The 21,679-nt window shown below is 26.6% G+C and overlaps 2 protein-coding genes and 1 long non-coding RNA gene across 7 annotated transcripts; 2 read left to right on the top strand and 1 right to left on the bottom strand.

Annotated features, from left to right (window-relative positions):
- Positions 1-1,010: 1,010 nt before the first annotated feature.
- LOC100568741 lies at positions 1,011-5,036 on the top strand. Its single transcript, XR_511153.3, has 3 exons — positions 1,011-1,352; positions 3,029-3,056; positions 3,126-5,036. It is a non-coding gene; the product is annotated as an uncharacterized LOC100568741 (long non-coding RNA).
- Positions 5,037-5,659: 623 nt separating this feature from the next.
- LOC100162510 (integrator complex subunit 1) lies at positions 5,660-16,869 on the bottom strand. 5 transcript variants are annotated; one of them, XM_016808140.2, is made up of 30 exons: positions 16,677-16,869; positions 16,191-16,609; positions 15,748-15,917; positions 15,153-15,419; positions 14,760-15,089; positions 14,507-14,703; positions 14,260-14,422; positions 13,941-14,189; positions 13,766-13,885; positions 13,398-13,644; positions 12,746-13,331; positions 12,490-12,685; positions 12,246-12,380; positions 11,893-12,168; positions 11,608-11,823; positions 11,368-11,537; positions 11,064-11,290; positions 10,894-11,003; positions 10,577-10,835; positions 10,241-10,398; positions 9,626-9,777; positions 9,308-9,437; positions 8,669-8,850; positions 8,481-8,599; positions 8,256-8,412; positions 8,007-8,196; positions 7,792-7,928; positions 7,571-7,713; positions 7,212-7,493; positions 5,660-6,369 (listed from the first exon to the last, which is right to left on the bottom strand). In XM_016808140.2, exons 2-30 carry the CDS (start codon positions 16,339-16,341, stop codon positions 6,254-6,256), a joined length of 5,835 nt encoding a protein of 1,944 aa, XP_016663629.1. In that variant the 5' UTR covers positions 16,342-16,609; positions 16,677-16,869; the 3' UTR covers positions 5,660-6,253. The 5 variants fall into 5 exon arrangements, with proteins under 5 accessions (XP_016663629.1, XP_029345530.1, XP_016663630.1 ...); XM_029489670.1 differs by having other exon boundaries at positions 16,191-16,645; positions 16,696-16,869; XM_016808141.2 differs by having other exon boundaries at positions 16,191-16,632; positions 16,696-16,869.
- A 584-nt stretch (positions 16,870-17,453) lies between these two features.
- Positions 17,454-19,751, top strand: LOC100159804. Its single transcript, XM_001950469.5, has 4 exons — positions 17,454-17,768; positions 17,919-18,120; positions 18,195-18,371; positions 19,079-19,751. Exons 1-4 carry the CDS (start codon positions 17,663-17,665, stop codon positions 19,263-19,265), a joined length of 672 nt encoding a protein of 223 aa, XP_001950504.1. The 5' UTR covers positions 17,454-17,662; the 3' UTR covers positions 19,266-19,751.
- The last annotated feature ends 1,928 nt before the right edge of the window (positions 19,752-21,679 follow it).

Here is a 21,679-nt window from a genome sequence, read left to right as displayed (position 1 = left end):
ATGTTCCTGGTGAACCTATTATATTATGGAATTGAGTAATATTTTTGTTATCCTCACCCATTTTGTAAATATTTTAATTTAATATGAGATGAGTTTAAAAATGTTTATCTTCGTCGCCAATTTGTTGTGTATTGTTAATATGAATAATAACATAAACGTATATTATAGTCTTTTATTATGAAAAGTATAAATCGAACTGACGTACATATAAAATTGTCTACTTGCTAATGACCGATGGACAATCCCCACCGATCGTAATATGATACTTATGATTATTATTGTTAATATAAACGTTTAGTATATAATGTAAATGCTGAATATGCAACAATATTTATCGGAAATAATAACCTAAATTTGTACACGATTGATGGTAAACTATTATTAACGATAAGATTGTAAAAAATACATTTTGATGAATATACCAACTTCGAATTGTCATAGATTATATTCATTATGTTGATAGCTAGTATTCCCTAAAATGTTACTATGAATTAACTAGTGTACTTAAATGCATTGCTTTTATTCGAATCACCACGAGATTTTTAAGGGAACGAGAAATTACTTTGAACAACCGAAAGTTTCGAATTATCAAAGGTTTGAATAATTATCGAGAGTCGACTGTATCTATATATTATAATATTTATACGCCACTGAGGGGTCACAACTCACAACAATATTGATTTAATTATTTTAATTATTCAAGCCAAAACGCATAACTATAAATATATATATTTGTTCTACTAAAGTCTTGTAAGTTGTAGGTATAATATATATTAGATGTTATTTATTTTGACAAAAACCATTTCAAATTTTCCAGTAACCACTTTGTCCATGAAACATTTGTTCCAATGGTCATTTGTTCTATACTTTTTTAGAACAAATGTTTTGTGGAACTACAGATATTGTTCCAATATGTTCATAGCCAGTCTGTTATAATAACAAACAATAATGATGATAATAATAGTCAAATAATTATTAATAACAATAAAATATAACTTACAAATTGATAACATAACATTTTAATATTTATGAGTTATGACCATGATGAAATTAGTAGATTGTATCGATTGAATAATATTTCAATTCGCATAGTTATCTTTACATAAAATATTTTACAATCAAAACCGAAACATCATAATAATATTATAGTTTTATTCCGTTTCACCTTTGTTTAAACTATAAAAAAATTGTACCGTCGTTATTTTACTTCAAACGGTCGGGTTACATCCGCAGACGTCGCCATGGCTGTAATGCACGAGTCCATTGATGATCCACAGTTGGTGGCGGCCGCCAATGTGTTCGTAGATGACATAATCGAGACCGCCAAAGTCGAAGCAGCGCAACGAACCATGGTACCTAGAACTTTCGTAATTACCCGCTGTTAAGTACTACAATAATAACGCTCGAGTACCTTTAATCGAGTCCCTGGCTGGAATACTACTAATATTATGATGATTATATATGATCGTCGATCGATGTTTCATTCAGAAATAGTTAGGTACATGTATCAAGTTTCCCCGAGTTATATGCATCCTACTTCGTATGGTTGCCATTTATTCAAAATTATTATCCGAGATACTGTAATGACTTCAATGACTACTCGTTCCGAAAAAAAAAGGTCGTAAGACTGACAGAAGTAACTGGTTTAGTGATGCACCTTAGTACTAAACCAGTAACCACCTTATTGACATACCGTATTACCTATTTCCAATAATAATTCTATTAAGGGGTATGGACTTAAATAACGAGGATGAAACGTGAAAAAAGCTTTATTAGATATTTTGAAGCCTTAAAAATACTTTTCTATTTACATGTCATAAGCCTTATCTAGCTGCAGTTAAGTGTTAACATTATAGTTTCTATATGCTATGAAAGGTCTAGAATGTTTTTATTTAATTTTTTGAGGTATTGTGGAGCAATAAATTTTTTTGGATTATTTTTGAGCATTGTTGTTCTATACAAGTCTCTCTCGTGTCCATCTAATTTGATAATATTCTTTTAAATAATAGAAAATAGTAGAATATTAAAAATACATAATTGGCTTTAACTGGATATGGTTTCGTGCTCAGTTTCATATGTGCTGTCACTGGGTATGAATAATCATATAGCTTTGTCATATAATGTTTGCTATGAACATTATATTTAAATAAAAATTAAACCATCCATGACAAATACAATACATAATAAGAATATTTGATTTCAATAGGTTTGATTAGAAAAGTATTAGCTATTTAGTTACATTATTTTAATTTTGATTTATAAATTTAGTGTAAATGACCTTTTTCGGCGTCTTTTTTTCTAAAATCAATAAAGCCACTAAAAGTGATACATTTATTTGTAAAAGTTTAACAAACTATGTAATATCATATCTACCGGCACAGAAAACTCCTATACTGTAAAAAGTTATTTGTCAATATTGTTGTGATATGGAGGTTATTCTCATTAATAAAAAGTAAAATTATAATTAATAGGTGGAGCATTAGTAATTTTGAAAAGTAAGGTACCTATTTTGAAATGTTTGTATTTTACTGAAAACAAATTTTTTTAGCTGTAGATCATAAATCCAAATAAGTTTTGATAGTGATTTGTAAATTATTTTTATTTTACCACCTTTTGGTACTTTAGCATTGATTAAAAAGAGCTGATCCATAATAAATTTATATATGACAATTTGTCAAATAAGATTTAATCAGGAATAACAGTAAAATTGAAAATTATTTTTAAAGTTTAGAAAATAAGCTTGCATGCCAAACTCCAAGGATTGATATAAACTGGGAAAAAAACATATTTGCAATGTTGTTTTTTTCTAGAGAGGAGGGATATGGGATTTATAACTTGTTGGATTGTGATATGGTTCAAAGTTTTCATGGATTTTTGAGAAAAAGGGCAAGAAGCTTGTGTCTAAATTTAAAATTTGTTATTTATAATTCATACACATCTAAAATATAAATATTTAAAGTTAAAATTTTCTATTTGCTAGTTTTCTTTGTTATTTACTAAACTTAATCAAATTTTATTTTATTTTCAGACCAAATGCAATGGAGGATCTCATTTATGTAAGAACAAAAAGTTGATTTTTTTATACAATTGAAAGATATTTATTAATTTGGTTTATTTTTTTGTAGTTGAATCAAATATAAAGAAAATTAATGAATGGCAGAATCGAGCTAAAGGTGTGTTTAGACGTTTCATGACAACCATATGTGTAAGATTTCAAGATCTTACCTCCAAATAATGCAAATAATAATAAATTGGAAAAAAAATGGTTAACAATAATTTCTTTAAATTAGTTGGACTCAAGAAGTCTTCATAAAGTTACCTACTATATTAAACACAATATACAAATTATAATTATCTACAAAAAATATATTAATAAATAATAATCATAATTTAAGTGCCATTCAAAAATATTTTAGAAATAAACAATTAATAAGCATCTGTTTCATTACCATAAATACTGTGAACCTACTACCTAGTGTTTAAGTATATTATAATATTGGTGCAACATATATTAAATATTATTTATTTTATTATTTAAGTTAAAGAAAAAAATCATGATTCACACATAAATAATAATTATAATTGAACATGTATTTAATCTACCTATAATTTTAAGGGAAATTTTCTTTCCATAGATTCAGATTAAGAGTTAAATTACTTTGTTTGTGATGTTTGTAATGTTTGTGAACATTTATTGATATTTAAGTATTATTTATATGTCAAATATGTCACAGTTAAAATATGAATTCCTATTGGTTAAAAGTCTAACTAAGAAGTTATATAAACTGCTAATTGTAGTATATACATAATACAATTCCACACTTAAATCAATCAACTTTTGTCCTAGTAGGTTATATAAATTAGTTGTCTGATTTCAAGCGTAATATAAATTGTTTTTTCTAATAAATACTCAATCTACTTCATGCCTAAGACAATAATTGTTGATTAAACAATGAGATATTGACTAATAAAAAAAACCAATTATCATCAACTTAACCAATATTCATACTTTTATATAATAATATGACATATATATAACTCCATGGGGCCATGTACTGTCTTGTGATTAACATTGCACTATTAAACTGGTTGCATAATAATTAAAACTCAAATACTCAAATATTAATAAAGTTACTTTTTCACCTCTTGAATTCTTTATATTAATAATAATACATTTTTAAACCTTGAGTTTATTTCAAAATTGACTGTTTGATTAAATCTTGAATCTATGAAATTTTAACCATTATTAATAATTTATATTGAGCCTAAAAGACAAAACTTTCTTTTTAATGTTATATTTATCAAGTTGAAAGACACATACTGTATTATTCATTATAAATTATGTAACATAAAGTTACCTTATCCTATAACCCTTAACTTAAGTCAATTATGTTAATTTTTATTATTTTACTTTGACAATCAAAATTAATGTATTAATATCTTGAAATATATTATGATTTCTGTTCAATGCAAACAATATTTTTATTTTATATTTTTTTTAGTTACAATATTTGTATAACTTACTGACAATTTAATTGTTACTGCTTAAACCTAAAACATTAAAAAAATAATTATTAAATTAAAACTGAGTTACGATGTCATTAATCTTATACACTTATTGTAAACAGTAAAAGTGTGTGTACTATAATATAATAATATACATTTCCAATTGTAGAGCATTTATCAATAATATTAAGAAAATATAAAATAGAATATCTAGATTAGTAATTATAATTTATATTTATTATTATTATTTAGCTTTTTATTTATTCCTTTCAGAAAAATTATTGTTTTCCTCTCATGTTAAATGTGTTGTTTTATTGTAATGTTGTTTGTACCTTTATTTTTATTTCATTAGTTGAATACTATAATATAGTATGGCATATTATATTATATTATATAATCATATTATATTATATCATGGCATATCAACCATTTATAGTCTATATTGTACTCTAAATACGGTCTAGATTTATTATTAGTACATTTTTGTAGTGTAGTAAGTAGACATAATAAATATTGATAAAAAAACTTTATATCATTGTTTTATGTCCTAAACTCCTGATGTATTATCAAACTAGATACCTATATTGTACTTACAATACAAAATTGAAAACCCACATTTATTTGCATGTTTTTTTTTAAATTTAAAATTTCAATGTAAATCAAAATCTTAACTAGATAATTATGATTTAGACATAATTATAAGTGATTGGAATTGATATATTATAATTAATATAGAAAAAATATTCATTAACTGCAATCAATTGTCTGTAGTAAATGACCTATAAAACAAGAAAAACTAGCATAATTTCTAGATATTACAGATAATTATATTTTTTTTCTCACAACAGATTTTGTTACAAATTAGAAATTTATACACATTAGAGTCATCACTGTCTGATTACAACTGAGTACTGACTTTATATTAAATAATTTAGCTGGTTTATGGTTCACCCTAGTTATTTTATTCTTCATAATGTAAAACTATAACTATAACATAATCATATCTATAAAAACTTCTAATATTTTTGTGGTGCATGACTATTTTGAAACTAATCAATATATAAAAGTTCAGCGTTAACTAATCGATTGCTGGATCAAGATTAAATGTAAATTTTTCTAATTATTACTCAACAAAACAGGCATTTTTTATCAATTATTACGAAACATATACCATTTTATTGCACTTATAAGTTATAGTAAGTACATAAAAAGCACTTTAATATCAAAATACCTATAAATTGTGACCATAGAAAAAGAGGCTGTGTGAAGGGATCTGGATATTCTATGCCATAAAAGAAGGATATGATGAAATGCTTTCCATATTATTCATTAAAGAAAGTAGATTAATACTATAACACTAAAATAGAATTGTACATAATATTATTATCAATATATAAAAAAACAGAAAAAAACTACATTTTCACAGTAAATTAATGTTATACATAATTGTACAATGAAAAAAAAAATAAGAATTTACATTGCTAAGTTTCAATGTATACACATACTAAAATTAACAACTTGAAAATATTTAATACTTAAATTCCTTTAGAAAAAAAAAGTCCTACTGATCTCTTCTCTTAATGTTATTGTCTTTAACTTTTGTCAGTTTGAAACATTAATTATAAAATCAATACTTTTTACAATAGCTAAGTGTTGGTGTATTATTGTATATAATATAAAACATATTCCTTGACAATACAATTAAAACTTAAAAACGCATCAAATTAAAAAATAATAATACACATATTTAACATCCAGACTGAAGATTCATTGTAGAAATCGTTTTTGTAATCATAGGGGTTGTGTTCAGACTTTTGTAAATGCCAACTTTGAATGTTTCCAGTAACAAAGACAATGCCATTTCTAAAAATAATTTAATGATAAATATAAAGTATTTTTTATAACAAAATATATAGAGATAAGAGGGTAATTCAGCAAGCATCCGACAAGCACCACCCTCCCATTTATTTCTTCAAAATCTGTTTTTAGAATTATTAAATATACTTAATGACCATATTTTCAAATTTTTGTGATTTTTTTACCACTTAAGGAATGTCCTGTGGAGACACTCCATGTATTTAGAACGAGAACCGAAAAACAGTGGTCTACTGTAAATTATTTAGTGAATAATTTTGATGTATCAAAATCAAAATTCAATCGAGTAGTTTTTGAGTTAATTGATTTTGAGTACTTAGGATAATAGGTCCATGATAGAGGGTTCAAAAGATATGGGGGCTATAGTGACTTAAGAATTTTAGAAATGTACATTAAATTATAATTTTAAAAAATGATCCAAATATAATAGAATACTAGATCCATTATAACATTTACTTTATATTTTTGTAAAACAATTTTGAAGGTTCTATGATCGTATGATTAGGTCTGTCCTAAGTAAAAACATTTTAATAACTGAAAAACTGTGCGTTCAAATTTTGAATTAAGTACACGAAAAAAATTATCCACTGCAACGTACAATAAAAACTAAAAAGTATCAAGAATTTTAACAAATTTATTATTAAATGAAAATATGGTGGTGAGCATGACTGACTGGCGAATCATATAAAATGTATGATTGATAATTTTAATGAAAATTGAAAATTTATAAAACTAAATGAGTTTGTTTAAATTATAATTAGAATATAGCATGTAAACACAAACTGATATGAAAATAAATGTGAAATAAATTATAATTATAAATAATTTACCTCTCGACATTGATAATGAATCAATATGGTTTCTTATTGTGCTAGAAACTTCATCATCATCGGACAACAGTGCACTCAGTATTGCTGGCACTAGCACAGAGTTTGTAGACAAGTTACTATTATTAAACTGTAAATAATGCAATAATAGTCCAAGAGATGGTAAACGTAAATGTGAACTAGGATTCCTAATCAATGATGTGACTTTATTTAAAAATGGCTCCAATGCTCGGTTACTACGAAAGGCAGAACGTTCCATGTCAGATAATAAATTGGTTGCAGAATCTTAAAATAATTAATACAAATAATTAATAATGTTAATAGACGACACAGACTTGTATCAAATTTGCAATTTAGATTACCAGAGTCTTTAAAACAACTAAAGAAATGATCGTAAGGCAAATCATTTGATGTTTCGTTTGGTGGCTGTAAAACTATCACTTGGTCATTTTGACTAATTAGTAAATTCAGATTTCCAATTGTTTTGTACCTCTCAATGACATTGCTGAAAAGAAAACAATTCACAAAGTTATTTAAATCACATATGTTAAGTACTATAATATTTTGATGAAATAATATTTACCCAAACCACATAATATTTGATTTAATAAACACCATAGCATCTTGTGAATTTGCAGCGATATAGCTATGTACTCGGTTACCAAATTTTGTTAAAAGTGTATTGAATTCTTTTCTTGCAGCACTCACGTTTAAATTATTCTAAAAATGGAAAATGTTGAAATAGTTTAAATCTTGTATAGCAAAATTATGCAATATAAAATTAACTAAAACAATTACACTGATAATGGTCAGGAAAATTCCCAAAAGTTTGTGAAGAGCGTCTGTGTAAAATGGCAAATATACTGTTGGCTCTAAACTTTCTAATAAATCAAGAATATTATTGAGTAATAATAGATGACCCGATTTCATTGCTCTAAACTCGAGGTAACAACATCTACGTAATGGGGCTGATAATAGTTCAAATACCCTAAAAAAAAAAAATTAATAAAAATACTTGCACGAGTAAAACCAATTATAATTTATTACCTTAAGAATAAAAGCGGATGAGTTGTACATAACCGCTTAGCTAATATTTCATAGTCATATATTTTTTTATTTAATTCTTTGTCCCTTTTAATTTTAGTGGACACAATTGATGACACAACAGTGTGTGAAATTGAGTCCAAAGCACATCCTTCACTTTCTGTCAGATTTAAAAACAATTAGATTTTAACATTATTAAATCAATCATAAGCCAAAGCTAATGTATACCTTTTATAATTATTGGATCCAAGAAGCCATCCATATCATAATATTGTAATTTACTTATGATATTTGGATCATTTGTATACACAAGACTTAAAAGCTGTTTAAACACTGCGATATTTGAACTGAAAAAATAACAATAGGTTGACGAATTAGCAATGGAGATTATATACAACAGCTTACTTCATAGTTACTTATTAATATATTTCAAATAAATATTGTGGAAGATTTGGACACAGTCATTTTTAGCCAAACAGTTTTTCAATATCACTGATAACTTAGTTAACATGAATGCAGATAATTCTGTCCAATTTATATTTGGATCTTCATGTTTTACTTTACATTCTTCAATCATGTACAATAACAATGCAGTAAGCTTAAAATAAAAATAAATACTATATTTTTAGTATAAATTATGATAAACAAAGAATTACAAGAACGTCATTAATTATTTGGTTAGTATGAAAGTATAAATTCAAAATAATTTTTTTTGTCAAATTTAATTAATCTAAGATCCAGCTATAACCAAAAGTCAAAAATCAAAATTAAATGATTAATTCAATAAATATCTAATGTTTAGTACAAGGTATCTTCTTCATTCAATAATATAAAAACTTTTAGCTTTAAAATTATCAAAATCATCATTTTGTATTATTTAAAAATATAGATATTGATTTATAGGCATTATGTACAATAATAAGTATATCAGTATATGTGATTAATTTATTCATAACAAAGAGTGGAGAAAAGCTATCCACTTAATACTGAAGTTAGTTTTATTATCAAAATTAATTAATTTCAGTTTTAATAGTTTAAAAGAAAAATAGTTTTACCTGATCATGGTTCAATAACATTAATCCTTCATTTGATCTACTTTTAGAAGCATTCATTTCTCTACCTTGCCATAATTTGGGATTTGTCGTAATAGCTGATATTAAATCAAGAACTGACGAAGGTTCAAATCTAAAAAAAATAATAAAAAATAATTAATGAATACAAATTTAACAATTATACAATAAGTGGCATTTATAAGTTTTAATGAAAATATTTATATCTATATAATTTATATAAGAAAAAAATGTATTCTCTATATTTCTATAATTATTAACGTTATTACTAAAAAACAAAAAATTGATATATTAGAAACTAACTTTTCAACATTGTGTAGCTGTAATAAAATATCTAAAACACATTCCAACGATGACCAATTCATGTGGTGATTAAGTAAAGTTAATAAGTATGGTCTACACTTTCTTACAGAATTCCATTTCTCACTAGTTGTCTTTGAAAACAACATATTAACCTGAAAAAACAACATTATGTAATAATTTAAATGCTATACTTAAATTTTGAGAGGACGTGATACCAACATGTGTTGTCTCCATCTTAGAAGTGTGTTACATAGTAAATTGTACGCTCAGCAGAACACGTATAAAATCTAAAGGTAAGATTATTATCTAGGCAACCTCATGGGATTTTATTATATTTTAATTTTAAAGCAAGTTATGAGTATTTTAAAATTGTTAATTATTTGTACATTTTAAAATACTCATAACTCTATTTAAAATTGAAATATAATAAATAGTCCATGAGGTTGCCTAGATAATAATCTTAAGTTTAGATTTTATAAGAGGTCAATTCACTCTAATTTTTAAATTAACAGAGGTTAACGTCTTCTGCGTATTAAATATATAATTTGTCATGTTAAACGCTTATAAGACCTAAACAACACATATGGGTATCACATCCTCTTGATGATATGTTACCTGTTGATGAATTGTTAAATCAGATATTTTTAATTCAATTTCTTTTGGTAGATCTACAAAGAGTGAACGTTTTTGTTCTTTAATTAAATTATCAACTTCCATCAATTCTGGTTCATTTGTTTTTTTATTTTTATGAGGAGTCTTTTTATTTTTTTCCACTAAATCAAAATTTATATTAGATAATCAAATACTAAGAAATAAAGAACTAAATGCAGTTTAGCTCAAGAGGAATTTTTGGGATTTTTTTCAAAACAAAACAATTTGTAAAAAACATTATGAAAGCTTGCTTTTGAGCTAAACTGCAAAATTGTTTCATAAAAAAATTTAATAACGAACCATATTTATTTTTATAATTCATTATAATCATACGCAAATTATTTTGTTTTTTCTTCAAATTCAATTGAGCCAGCATCAATTTAACAATAGACATTAATATTTTGTTGTAGCCACATTTCATCATCAACACTTTAAGTAAATGGCAAGTTATATTTTCATTGGCAATGACAGAACGCACAAATCCTTTATTTTTATACATATTTTTGAGCATTGCAATCATAAACTTTTGAGCTAGTGATTTTGCATCTTGTGATAGTGACTGAAAATATAAAAATTAAAACATATGCAAAATAAAATTATAAAACTGTTAAACATACTTGTAACAAAAATAAAAATTCTTCACCCTCCATCTTGGAAGTAAAAAGATTTTTAATGATTAAATCAACATTTATATTCTTATGCTTTTCTAATAAACTAATTGGTTTGTCTAAAACAATATAATTATTAGTTTAAATAGTATATCAAATATTAATTATAAATTAAATACCTTTTATTGATAAATGTTGTCTATCAGATAATTGTACTTTTTCTTCTACTTCCATTATAGTTGATTCTTCATTTAATGTTAATACAGATGAGAATATTTGACCACCCTGTGCTCCACGTCTCTGCTGTACTTGAACAAGTTGAACCATATAAGCTTTATCCATAACAGCAGCTTTAATGGCTTCTTGATCATGACACACAGCATTGTCCAATATGTCCAATAGTTTGCTAAATACAATTTTTTTAATTTCAAATCAAAAGAATTCTAAAGAGTTACCAAATTCTATATTATGATATTTACTGACCTCATTGATGCAACTGGTATCCCAAACGATTGAATAAATAATATTAACTGAGGTGGTTCAAGATCGGTCAATGCTTCTTCTACAAGTCTAGGAACCCTAGACCTAATCATACGCAGCTTAAGCCAATCAGGTATAAGTAATGCTTCTTCTGATGTATCAACCAAATAAGCCTGTAAAAAAAAAATAGTATAAATATAGTAAACAATATTTAAGCAATTTTAAATATTATTTATGGTTTACTTTAGGCATTTGTTTTCTATCTGTTGGAAACCAAGCTTCCAATAAATTATCAAATTTCAGTGGATCATGAATACACTGAGGGCCATAAGTCAACAGTATAATCATAGCATGTACAACCAGAATGTGTAAAGTGCATTCTTGTCCACCTGGCCATGTTACGAGAATTTGATCTTGATTCTCTGACCAAGGATGATTTTGACGACAAGGTTCTCTAGCCTACAATCAACAATCAAAACAATCAACACATTTATAAATGAAAAATTGTAGTTTGGTAAAAAAACATACCCTGCTTAAAAACGTGTAAAATATGTTGACTAAAGAATTTAGAGCAATATTGAACACAGTAACTGTATCTGTTGATATAGGTAGAACTGCAGCCATAACTGTACTTCGTTCAACAATTAACTGTGCCATATCAAGCACCATGTCAGCAAGCTGCTCATTAGTTAAGCTATCCACCTTGTCCACATCAGAAGTTCGTTCAGCCAGAAACGTTAAGTATGCTGTTATTAAATGTGGATCATTTTCTACTTGACAAGCTTGTCTCAGAGCTATAACAATCTGACATTTGAGCAAATAAATAATTAAAAAACTGACTTTATTGAGCTAAAAATTTAACTATAATTTATAACACTTGCTTGGGACTTAAAAGCAGGAAAATTTGGAAGTTGTGGTAGACTTGTTAATAACCACGAAACATCAGTTTTTGATTCAATTACTTTATCAACATCAATAATTTTATCATCAGTTTCATTTAATAATAATTTTAAGCCCTATAAAAATCAAAATTCAATATTAATTTTAAGGGATTTAATAAGTACAATTAAGGAAGAAATAAGAACATGTATAATATGTTACTTTTCAATCTGTATTTTAACTTACTAAAATAGCATGTTGTCTACTTGTTGGAGAACTTAGGCGTCTTAAAAAATACTCCAAAACTTCACAACTTATTATTGGATCAGTTTCTGGATGCATTAACAGCTTTCTCAAATGATTCAGTAATTGATTAAATTTACCTTGTTGTCGACAACTTGGACTCAATAAAAACTCACATAAACATTGAACAGGTAAATGACTAAAAAGTAACAATTTAATAACAAAATTACAATTCTTAGCAATCATAAATTATATTTACTTCAATGATCCTTCAGATGAATTTACTAAATCAGCCAGCCAAGGCATTGACTGTGAAGTTCCTTGGCGTTGAATTATGTCCAAAAGAAAATCAGGGTCTCTTGATCGGCACAACAAGTGGCCAATACGTAGGTTTGTATTCATTACTCTTAGTTGTTCTAATATAGACGATGGTGGACGCCTAGGTGGACCAATAGGGTCCATACCCATAAGTTGACTTAACAGTAAACTCGTCTGTTCAGTTATTGTGACTTTAGTAGAAGCTGCAGCCAAATATGATTCAAACTCAAGTATTTTTTGTTTTTCAACCGATTGCAACTGAAGATCTTCCAGGAATGTGGGAAAAGAAAAATTATTTGTTATACACATCTCAATAAATATTCTTAACATTGGATATTTTCGGCAGGCTAGAGTTCCAAAAACTAATGGTATGTGAGCACAATATATTAACATTATTAACCATGTTTTCCAATACAAATTTGATATGGCTAATTGTGGAGGTGTATATCCTAATGGTAACTCAATTTTATCAGGATGATGATATGCACATGAATTCAGTAATATTTCAAACAATTCACATTTGTCGGCTAAAAATAGTACGGTTAGTTAATATAATCAAATTCTTTTTAGAACATATATCTATAGACTTTTACCTCGAATTGTATTAAAATTCTGATAGACTTGTAGCGAAGCAGCACGTTTTACTAATTGATCTACCAACTCCAGGGCGTCTGGTGAGTTCAAAGGGTGTTCTTTTGACAATCCAATCATAAGTATTGTTATAACTGTACCTTGTAGCAATGGTACTTCAGTAGCAATTCTAAATATTGTTGTTCTATCTTGCTCAGGAGGCCAACTTTCTAATTTATAATATTGTTCAGGTGCCTCCATTAATAATATCTAAAACCATTAAATAAAAGTTACAACATTATTCTTATAACAAAAGTCAAAAACAATGCAATGAACATGAAATAGTAAGTATAAAATTGTATAAATATTAAATAACAAATAAAATATATACTTTGTGTAATGCATGAACAAAATCAGTAGGGGCCGGTCGATAAGTTCTTAAAACACTATCTTGGAGCCACACAACTCCATCTTTTTGAATTTTGGATATAACTTGTTGCATTTTTTCAAACTAATAAAAAAAAACAATTAGTTATTTCTTTTATAAAATATTTTTTTTTTTTTACCTGTACAACGTCTTTTCGTTCTGAACGCATATATGGGTATACAGTTAGAAATATACACAATGTTAAAAGATCTATAATTCCAGCAAAAACTCTATCTTTAACCTCAGGTGTTTGATTTAATGGCTCTTTGGCACCTATAAGACCTTGACAAAAAGTCAAAAAGTTGAAATCAGACCGAACTTGGCGCGATATTTCTCTTAGAAGTCCACGTAATGGTCTCAAATAATCATCTCGTAATATCAATAATTCCTAATTATGATTTCAGATTATTAGTATATACTATATAAGAATAATTCTTAAGTACTTTAAAAATTCAAACCTGAAAAATGTCAGCTAAAAGTAATGCACTTTGATCTGGTTCAGCTTTGAAAATAACTTGAAAAATTGCCATATTACTTGTATTTCGTGAAGTAGACATTTCATTATAAACTACATTTTTTAATATAACTGGCAAATTACTTGAATTTACTGAAATCAATTCTCTAAAAAAATTAATATTAAGTGAGATTATTGTAAAGTTGTTGACTTAAATTATAGTAAAAATAAAAAAAATTTGATTTACTAACTTGATACAAGATACGTAAAAGTTACCCATGGCTTTTGTTTTTAATCTCATTTTGACAATAGTTGAAATAACATCAAAGTCTCTTTGAGTGCGTGAAGTACAGTTAACACAAACTGCTAAAAGTAATTCTTGGGCTGGCCGTACGAGTTTAGCATTTTGTAACCAAACTTCCAATTTACCAGCAACCATAACTCGAATCTAAAATTAAAATTTTAAATAATATTCATAAAATGGTAATAGTTGTAACAACTTACCTCCAAAATTCCAGTAGCAATAGATAATAATTTTAACAAACTCCTGGATATTCCCTCAGTTGATTGCCTTCTGATTAAATATTCTTTGGCAATGTCTAAAATTATATTTTCGATTACTGATTGATTAGCTCCATATCTTGGCACTACAGAAACTTCATAAGTTTCCGGTGTAAATAACGCTGTTTCTGTTGTACTCATTGTATCCAAAAAATCCAAAGGAATAAAAGGTGAAGGACGTGTATTGAAGCTAACTCTTATGTTTTCAACAAAAAATCGACATTCTTCATTATCTACCCACAAACGTTCACCCATTGAGTCTTCTACAAAAACCTTAAAATTAATAAATAATGATATTACTTACAAAAACGGTTTAATTATATTTTAAGTAAGTACCTTAACAAATGCTTCTGGCCAATTAGATAATTTATCGTGTGATACTACTAATAAATTAACAGAAGTAATTGCAGCTACTATGTTATATTGACGTTGTTTAGTTGAAGCAACTGAATGACAAGTGAGGATAGAGCACAAAGCATTTATAATTTCTTCATTATGAAATAATGTGGGAAATTGACGAGCAGCAATTAATAAACTCCAAAATAAATCTGGTTTTAAGCGCTGCGTATGCATGATTTTAAAAGCTCCAAAAAGTAATCCGACCTAAAATGAAATTATTTATAATTAAGTACCTAAGTATAATAATTTGATGAATTATTTAATTAAAAAGGTGTTAACCATGATCATTTAACAAAAACATAATGAGGGGGTTTATAACTTTTATTGTACATTTTACTTGCGCAAGTAACAATCAAAATATAAGATAAATACTTAAGATTTATATTATATTATCTTGACAGTAAACAAACAAACTATTCAATCAAATATAATATATGTTATGAATGAATCATATTTTTAGGTAAAAATAAAAATAATCAAATATTTCACATGTTATGTATTGTTAAAAAAATGATTTTATTTATATACTTACAGCTTTTAAATTCTCTTGATTTTGAATAGAATAACTTAGTGATTCGATTAAGTCAATGGAATCAACTTCAATACACATCTGTTCCCAAGCAAATGAACTATGACTAGAGCCTGCATGTTTAGGCTTTTTACTAGGTATAGCAGCTATAGGTGGTCCAGTTCGTTTTCTATCTAAATTTAAAATAGTGAAAACATATTAATATTAAATGTCGTAAAATATAGTATATTTGTTCAGTAATATAACTAAATTAATATACTTCATCAAAATAATTTTTGTTTTCTATAGACAAACACAATAGTTACTATCATTTATGGTGTTCTACACGTATAGAAACCAATAATATTGAGGTACTTTGATTTTAACAAATATTCATATCGATAACCATGTTTCATCTGGTGACTGATTAGCATCAGCGTCAAACACCGACAATCAAAAAAACTTACCAGATAAATTTGATTCCATTAACTTTCTATGTAATAAAATATTACTACCACGTTTCTCTTGTGGATTTGGTTCAACGCGACTAGTTTTTGAGCCCAATGCCACCAAATCTCCAGGCAGGTATGCATTTTTCGATTTCCCTCCACGGCTCATCTTAGATTCAATTAAAAATATTAAGCAGCTAATGCTGAACGGCCAAATGAAGAATTATTCAATGATTGTAATGATTGTAACTTGTAAGAACACCGTCAGCGGTTGCACCGAGGAGCACCGCTACACCTGCAGTCGGGCGCCGGAATAGAAATTAGAAACTAGGTTGTGGGCTGTAGCAAATAATACTGTCTGCCGTCTAGTGAAGTATGAAGTAATGTAATTTATGGGCTCGTAGGCTGTACTCTGGAGGTCCGAGATCTTTATCAGCCTAAATCACACTTCACATTGTCACTGGTGTATAAAACTATAATTAATGATATTTAGTAAATAGGTACCATAGAATAGAATAGGTACCGGTGTATCGATATATTCTAGCTTTGTATGAATTACTCAATGGTATGAATATTCTATGGTCTATATGGCAGGCTTGACAAACCAATAGGTACCTATATCCGTATGGAACAATAATTATTACAAATTTACAAAGTAACTAACATACCACACACTGATAACCACAATTTAAGATAATATATATGTGCCGTAAATATAGCTATATTATATACCTTAAATCGTGCTGATAACCACGATTAATGTTTATGTCACGGCTTAAGATATCTTGTATATCTTGTATATCTTAAACCGTGGTTTATATATATGGTTTATTATATTTTGATTAGATACCAAGTTGGTATCGTCCTGATTCGGAATATCCCCGAAGAACGAATTGAAATTTGAATTCACAATTCACACGACACGACATGGGTAGTTGTGAACCCGCCTTTAGCCACAGAATATATACAGCTTTAGACCACGGTCTTGTTCATTCTATTTGCATTCTAATCCAAATTTTTGTCCCCATACCTTATACATATATTTAATATATAATAATAAATTCTATTGCATTATATTTTATATTATAAAAAAATTTATTAATTTTACTTACTTATTTATTTCATTTTATAATTTTTTTTTTTCAATTTCATATGTTGGTACCACGATTTAAGATATTATATTATTATACCTTATTTATGCTTATATCTTTAATCGTGGTTGGTACATTGTGCCAAAATTCAAAAATTCTTATCACATACTTTATCTTTGAAAAAAACCGACAATATTACACACTGTTGATTGTTGAACGCATTGAACAATCAACAACTATGCAACTACATAATTATGCTTATATTTTCAATAAATTATGATCAATTATTAGTTTGTGTGATCGTGTCATATTTTTACTTCTTTTTTACTATCTTTCAACATCGCGATAGTTTTGGTAGTAAATTATTTTGTTTTGCAGATTTAAAACCTCAAAACAGTTATGAGTTCCGAACTGGAAAAAGTAACAGAAGACATTGATATAGCAGTTGATCTACTTAATTTACTGAAATCTAGATATTTTTTCTTGCGTGCTAAATATGATATTGGTAAGTACCCTATTTTGTATTTACCATTAATATGGTTCATTTGTTTAGGAACGATACATACTTAGCTGCCTTTTTTCAGTTTATGTTATTGAGTAATGTTTAATTATATATTAATATAAAATACTTATCACTGTAAATTATGTTTTTCAGACATTAACTCTCAAACGGCATATGCGTCTAAAGATATTCAATCAGAATATCAGTATGCATCTAATGATCTTCAATCTTTTATCATGCTGGAACTTCACCTTTTAGAATATGCATGTACTTATGGTATTTATTCTATGAATATGTATGCAACTCGTCTAAAAACCAATTTAAATTACAGTGACAAAGACCATTATTTTTTAAAGTAATACTTATTAGTTTCATTATTTTATTATTTCATTACTTGAATCATTATTAATATATATTATTTGTTTTCAGACTTCTTAAAGATCATTTACGGACCTTAATCGAAACTAATAAAGAAATTAAAAATCTTTCTGTTAATCCTTATGATAGCTTTACTTCATACATAAATTCATTCAAGGTATATGCAAATGTTTTGAATAGTGTTGATGTATCAAACATCACTCTATTGAATGAAACTGATACCAATAAGTGAGTTTAATAGGTTTAAGATTAATATTAGTACTGGTAGTTAAAATCAAAATGGTTTTTTTAGGGTTCCGTATGGTAAAACGGGACCCTATTACTAAGGCTTCGCTGTCCGTCCGTCCGCCTGTCACCAGGCTGTATCTCATGAACCATGAAAGTTAGAAAGTTGAATTTTTCACAGATGTATATATATATCTGTTGCTGCTATAACAACAAATACTAACAAATCCTAAAATATATAATACAAGCAGTGTTGCCAACATGTTTATAGCTGATGATGGCACTGAACCCTTCGTGCTCGAGTCCGGCTCACACTTGACCGGTTTTATTTGTAATTTTTATTTATTTTTTTTTTATACATGCTGAGTAGTAAATTGATGCATTCATATCACTCAGGAATGTATTATGTATTGCAACTACATAATACATAGTTACATCATTTATATAGTTCTTTAATTATGCATGTTGTTAAAAAACTAAATATTTTGTGTTATATTTAATTTTGTATGAAAATACTTCTTGGTAGTATTACAACTTGTCAGTGTACATACAGTTACACCAAATTATGTATCTACTATGGTCCTTATAGTTTTAATTTCCAAAGCCCAATAATTTACAAGATGTTTTGTGATGTTACACGAGCTAAACAAATCTATGTTTGTTGAATTAAATATAGTAATTACTAATAATAATTGTTTTGAAATGTTTAGGAGAAAGAATAAACTGATGAAGAAAATTTCAAAAATCAATCTTATGGCAAATATTATTACGCTATTTGTATCTGACAATTTTACAGACTATAAAACTGAAGATGGACGGGCTGCCTTGAATATTTGTTTAAAGTATAGAACTACTAGAAACATAGAATATTATACAAAAAAATGTAATTCAGACTAATAAGAACATTTTAATAATTTTAGTTTATATATAATATAAAGATTATTTTTATGTGTTAGGTACAAATTCATAAAAACAACCAAATGTATTATTTTATAATTTTTTTTTTACATAATATCTATTTTATTTAATTGAAGTTAGTGATATTTTTAAAATTTAATAACATACTCAATATTATCAATAACTTCTAGCTCCTAATTATTTTTATTTTAATATAAACTGTACAATTACTTGCTATTATTATTTATTTTATGTTTATTGATTTATCGCGTACAAAAATAGTATTTTTTTTATTTCAAATTAAATTTTTGTTAATTTTAAAATTGTATGTGGTCCATAATATAGTAATTTTATGTTTTCTAATTAGTTTATACCTTTGTTAATTATAAATTATAAAATGTCTGATTTGATGTAATTTGATGATATTCAGTCATGTGTAATTTTACACAATATTATACAATAAATCATTAATATGCAGTCTTGATGTATATTGTGTTTTAAATTTTAACGTTTAAGGAACACTGCATATTATGCTGGGATTATCCGGCATAAAAATGGTGGATTTAAGTACCACTAAGTGTCCAAAAAACACATCTCAGAAAATCTTAAGCCTTTCATATTAATGATTACCATAATTTTTTTTGATTTATGATAGTAGACTTCTTATTTTTTAATATAACGCATAAATCTTGTTCTAATAGGTTAGTTTAAGACAATTTTAGTTGTAAATCTAATGTCCGCATGCATTGTTAATTTGTGTGACACACAAATTGACTATGCATAAAGGCATAAGTTACATAAATTGAAAATTGTATGCATTTTTTACTACAGAATAATCAGAATAATTAGTAAATCTTAGTGATTTCCACATTTGAACTTCACACTATCTTATAATAAAAGAAAAATGTACTTCCATATTTTTAAACTGTTATAACGAACACTAATGAGGAACCTTGTATTACATTTTACTTTTTGACCGAAAAACAAAAGTACTCATCAACACAAATCAAGGAAAAAATGAACATATAAGATGTTTTAATTTAAATAGAGTAAATATATTTAGACAATTATTAAATTTTGTCTAGAAAATTCTAATACAAATATTTCATAAATAATTCAAACTATGGTTATTTTTCCTGCATTATAATATTTATTTTGTTAAAAATGTAGTTGTTTAAATATTTCCATTTTTTGTTTGTTTTCCTCTATTAAGATTTAAAAACAGGGAATTTCTATTTTTTCAAGAATCGACTAGATCAAATTTGCTACCAGAAACCTCCCTCAAAATTGATATTCACATCCAAAGTAAGTTATGAGAAAGACAAAAAGAAAAACATGCATTGTATAACTTCAGTTACACAATTCTATTAAAAAATGTGCAAGCTGTAATTGTGTTTCATGTATCAGAAAAGTTCAAATTTCTTTAATTCATTGATCAATAACAAAGCTATTAAAAAGTATTACTAATGAGTAATATCCAATGTAAATTTCAAATCAAAATACCATTTAAGAGGGTTTGAGGTCTTGGATCTACTAATCTTTTTTTTTTTTTATCATACAAAAGCATAATAATAGATTTATTAAAGCCCTGGAGTACATAAATTGCAGATGTCAATTGTCTTGTACATTACAACACATTTTACATTAATGATATATTTTAAATGTAACATATAACCTTATCACAACAATAATTTATAATTATTAATTAATCTAATTTGAATGCCTACCCATGTACACCACACAGCACACATATTATGATATACATATGTTTTGTTACCGAGCAAAAAAGTTGAAATGTATTCTTTTCCACTTATAAATGTTTATTGATGATAAAAAAAATATACGGTTATATGGTCCAAATTTCAGTCTTTAAATAATTTTTATTTAGGGCAAAACATTCTAGATATCACAGTGTTAAAAAATAATAATAATGTAAAACCCTAACAAATACAAGTCTTGGTTGATATTTTATTATTGTGCATTTAATTTGATGAATGAGCTTCCCAAATTGTACTAGAAATTATTATTTTAGACATAGCAAGTTTAAATGTCAATACTTCATACTTGTAATGAATGATTATTAAACGATTGATTTAATGTTTCTTTAAAATAATAATTTTAAGGTAAAACCCTAAACTAAAATACTTATATGTATTTACTAATATTTATTATTATTATAAATGTTTTTCTTTTTTTAAACACATCACTGTTGCCTGTAATTGTTCATTGTGCACTCAATATCTAAAACTCAATAATTATTTGAAACAATTTTGTTTTGCTTTCATAATATCAGTTTTTTTTTAGCTTTTTATTGCATAAATATATATACAGTGTGATCACGATTTATGGTAACACTAAATATCTCAAGTGCATGACCTTGTATTGAACTGGAGTCTTCGGGAAATTGATAGGGA

This window comes from Acyrthosiphon pisum, chromosome A2, assembly GCF_005508785.2.
Source record: "Acyrthosiphon pisum isolate AL4f chromosome A2, pea_aphid_22Mar2018_4r6ur, whole genome shotgun sequence".
NCBI classification, from domain to species: domain Eukaryota; kingdom Metazoa; phylum Arthropoda; class Insecta; order Hemiptera; family Aphididae; genus Acyrthosiphon; species Acyrthosiphon pisum.
The sequence above is the reverse complement of the archived record's forward strand: the minus strand, read 5'-3'. Positions and strand labels throughout refer to the sequence as shown.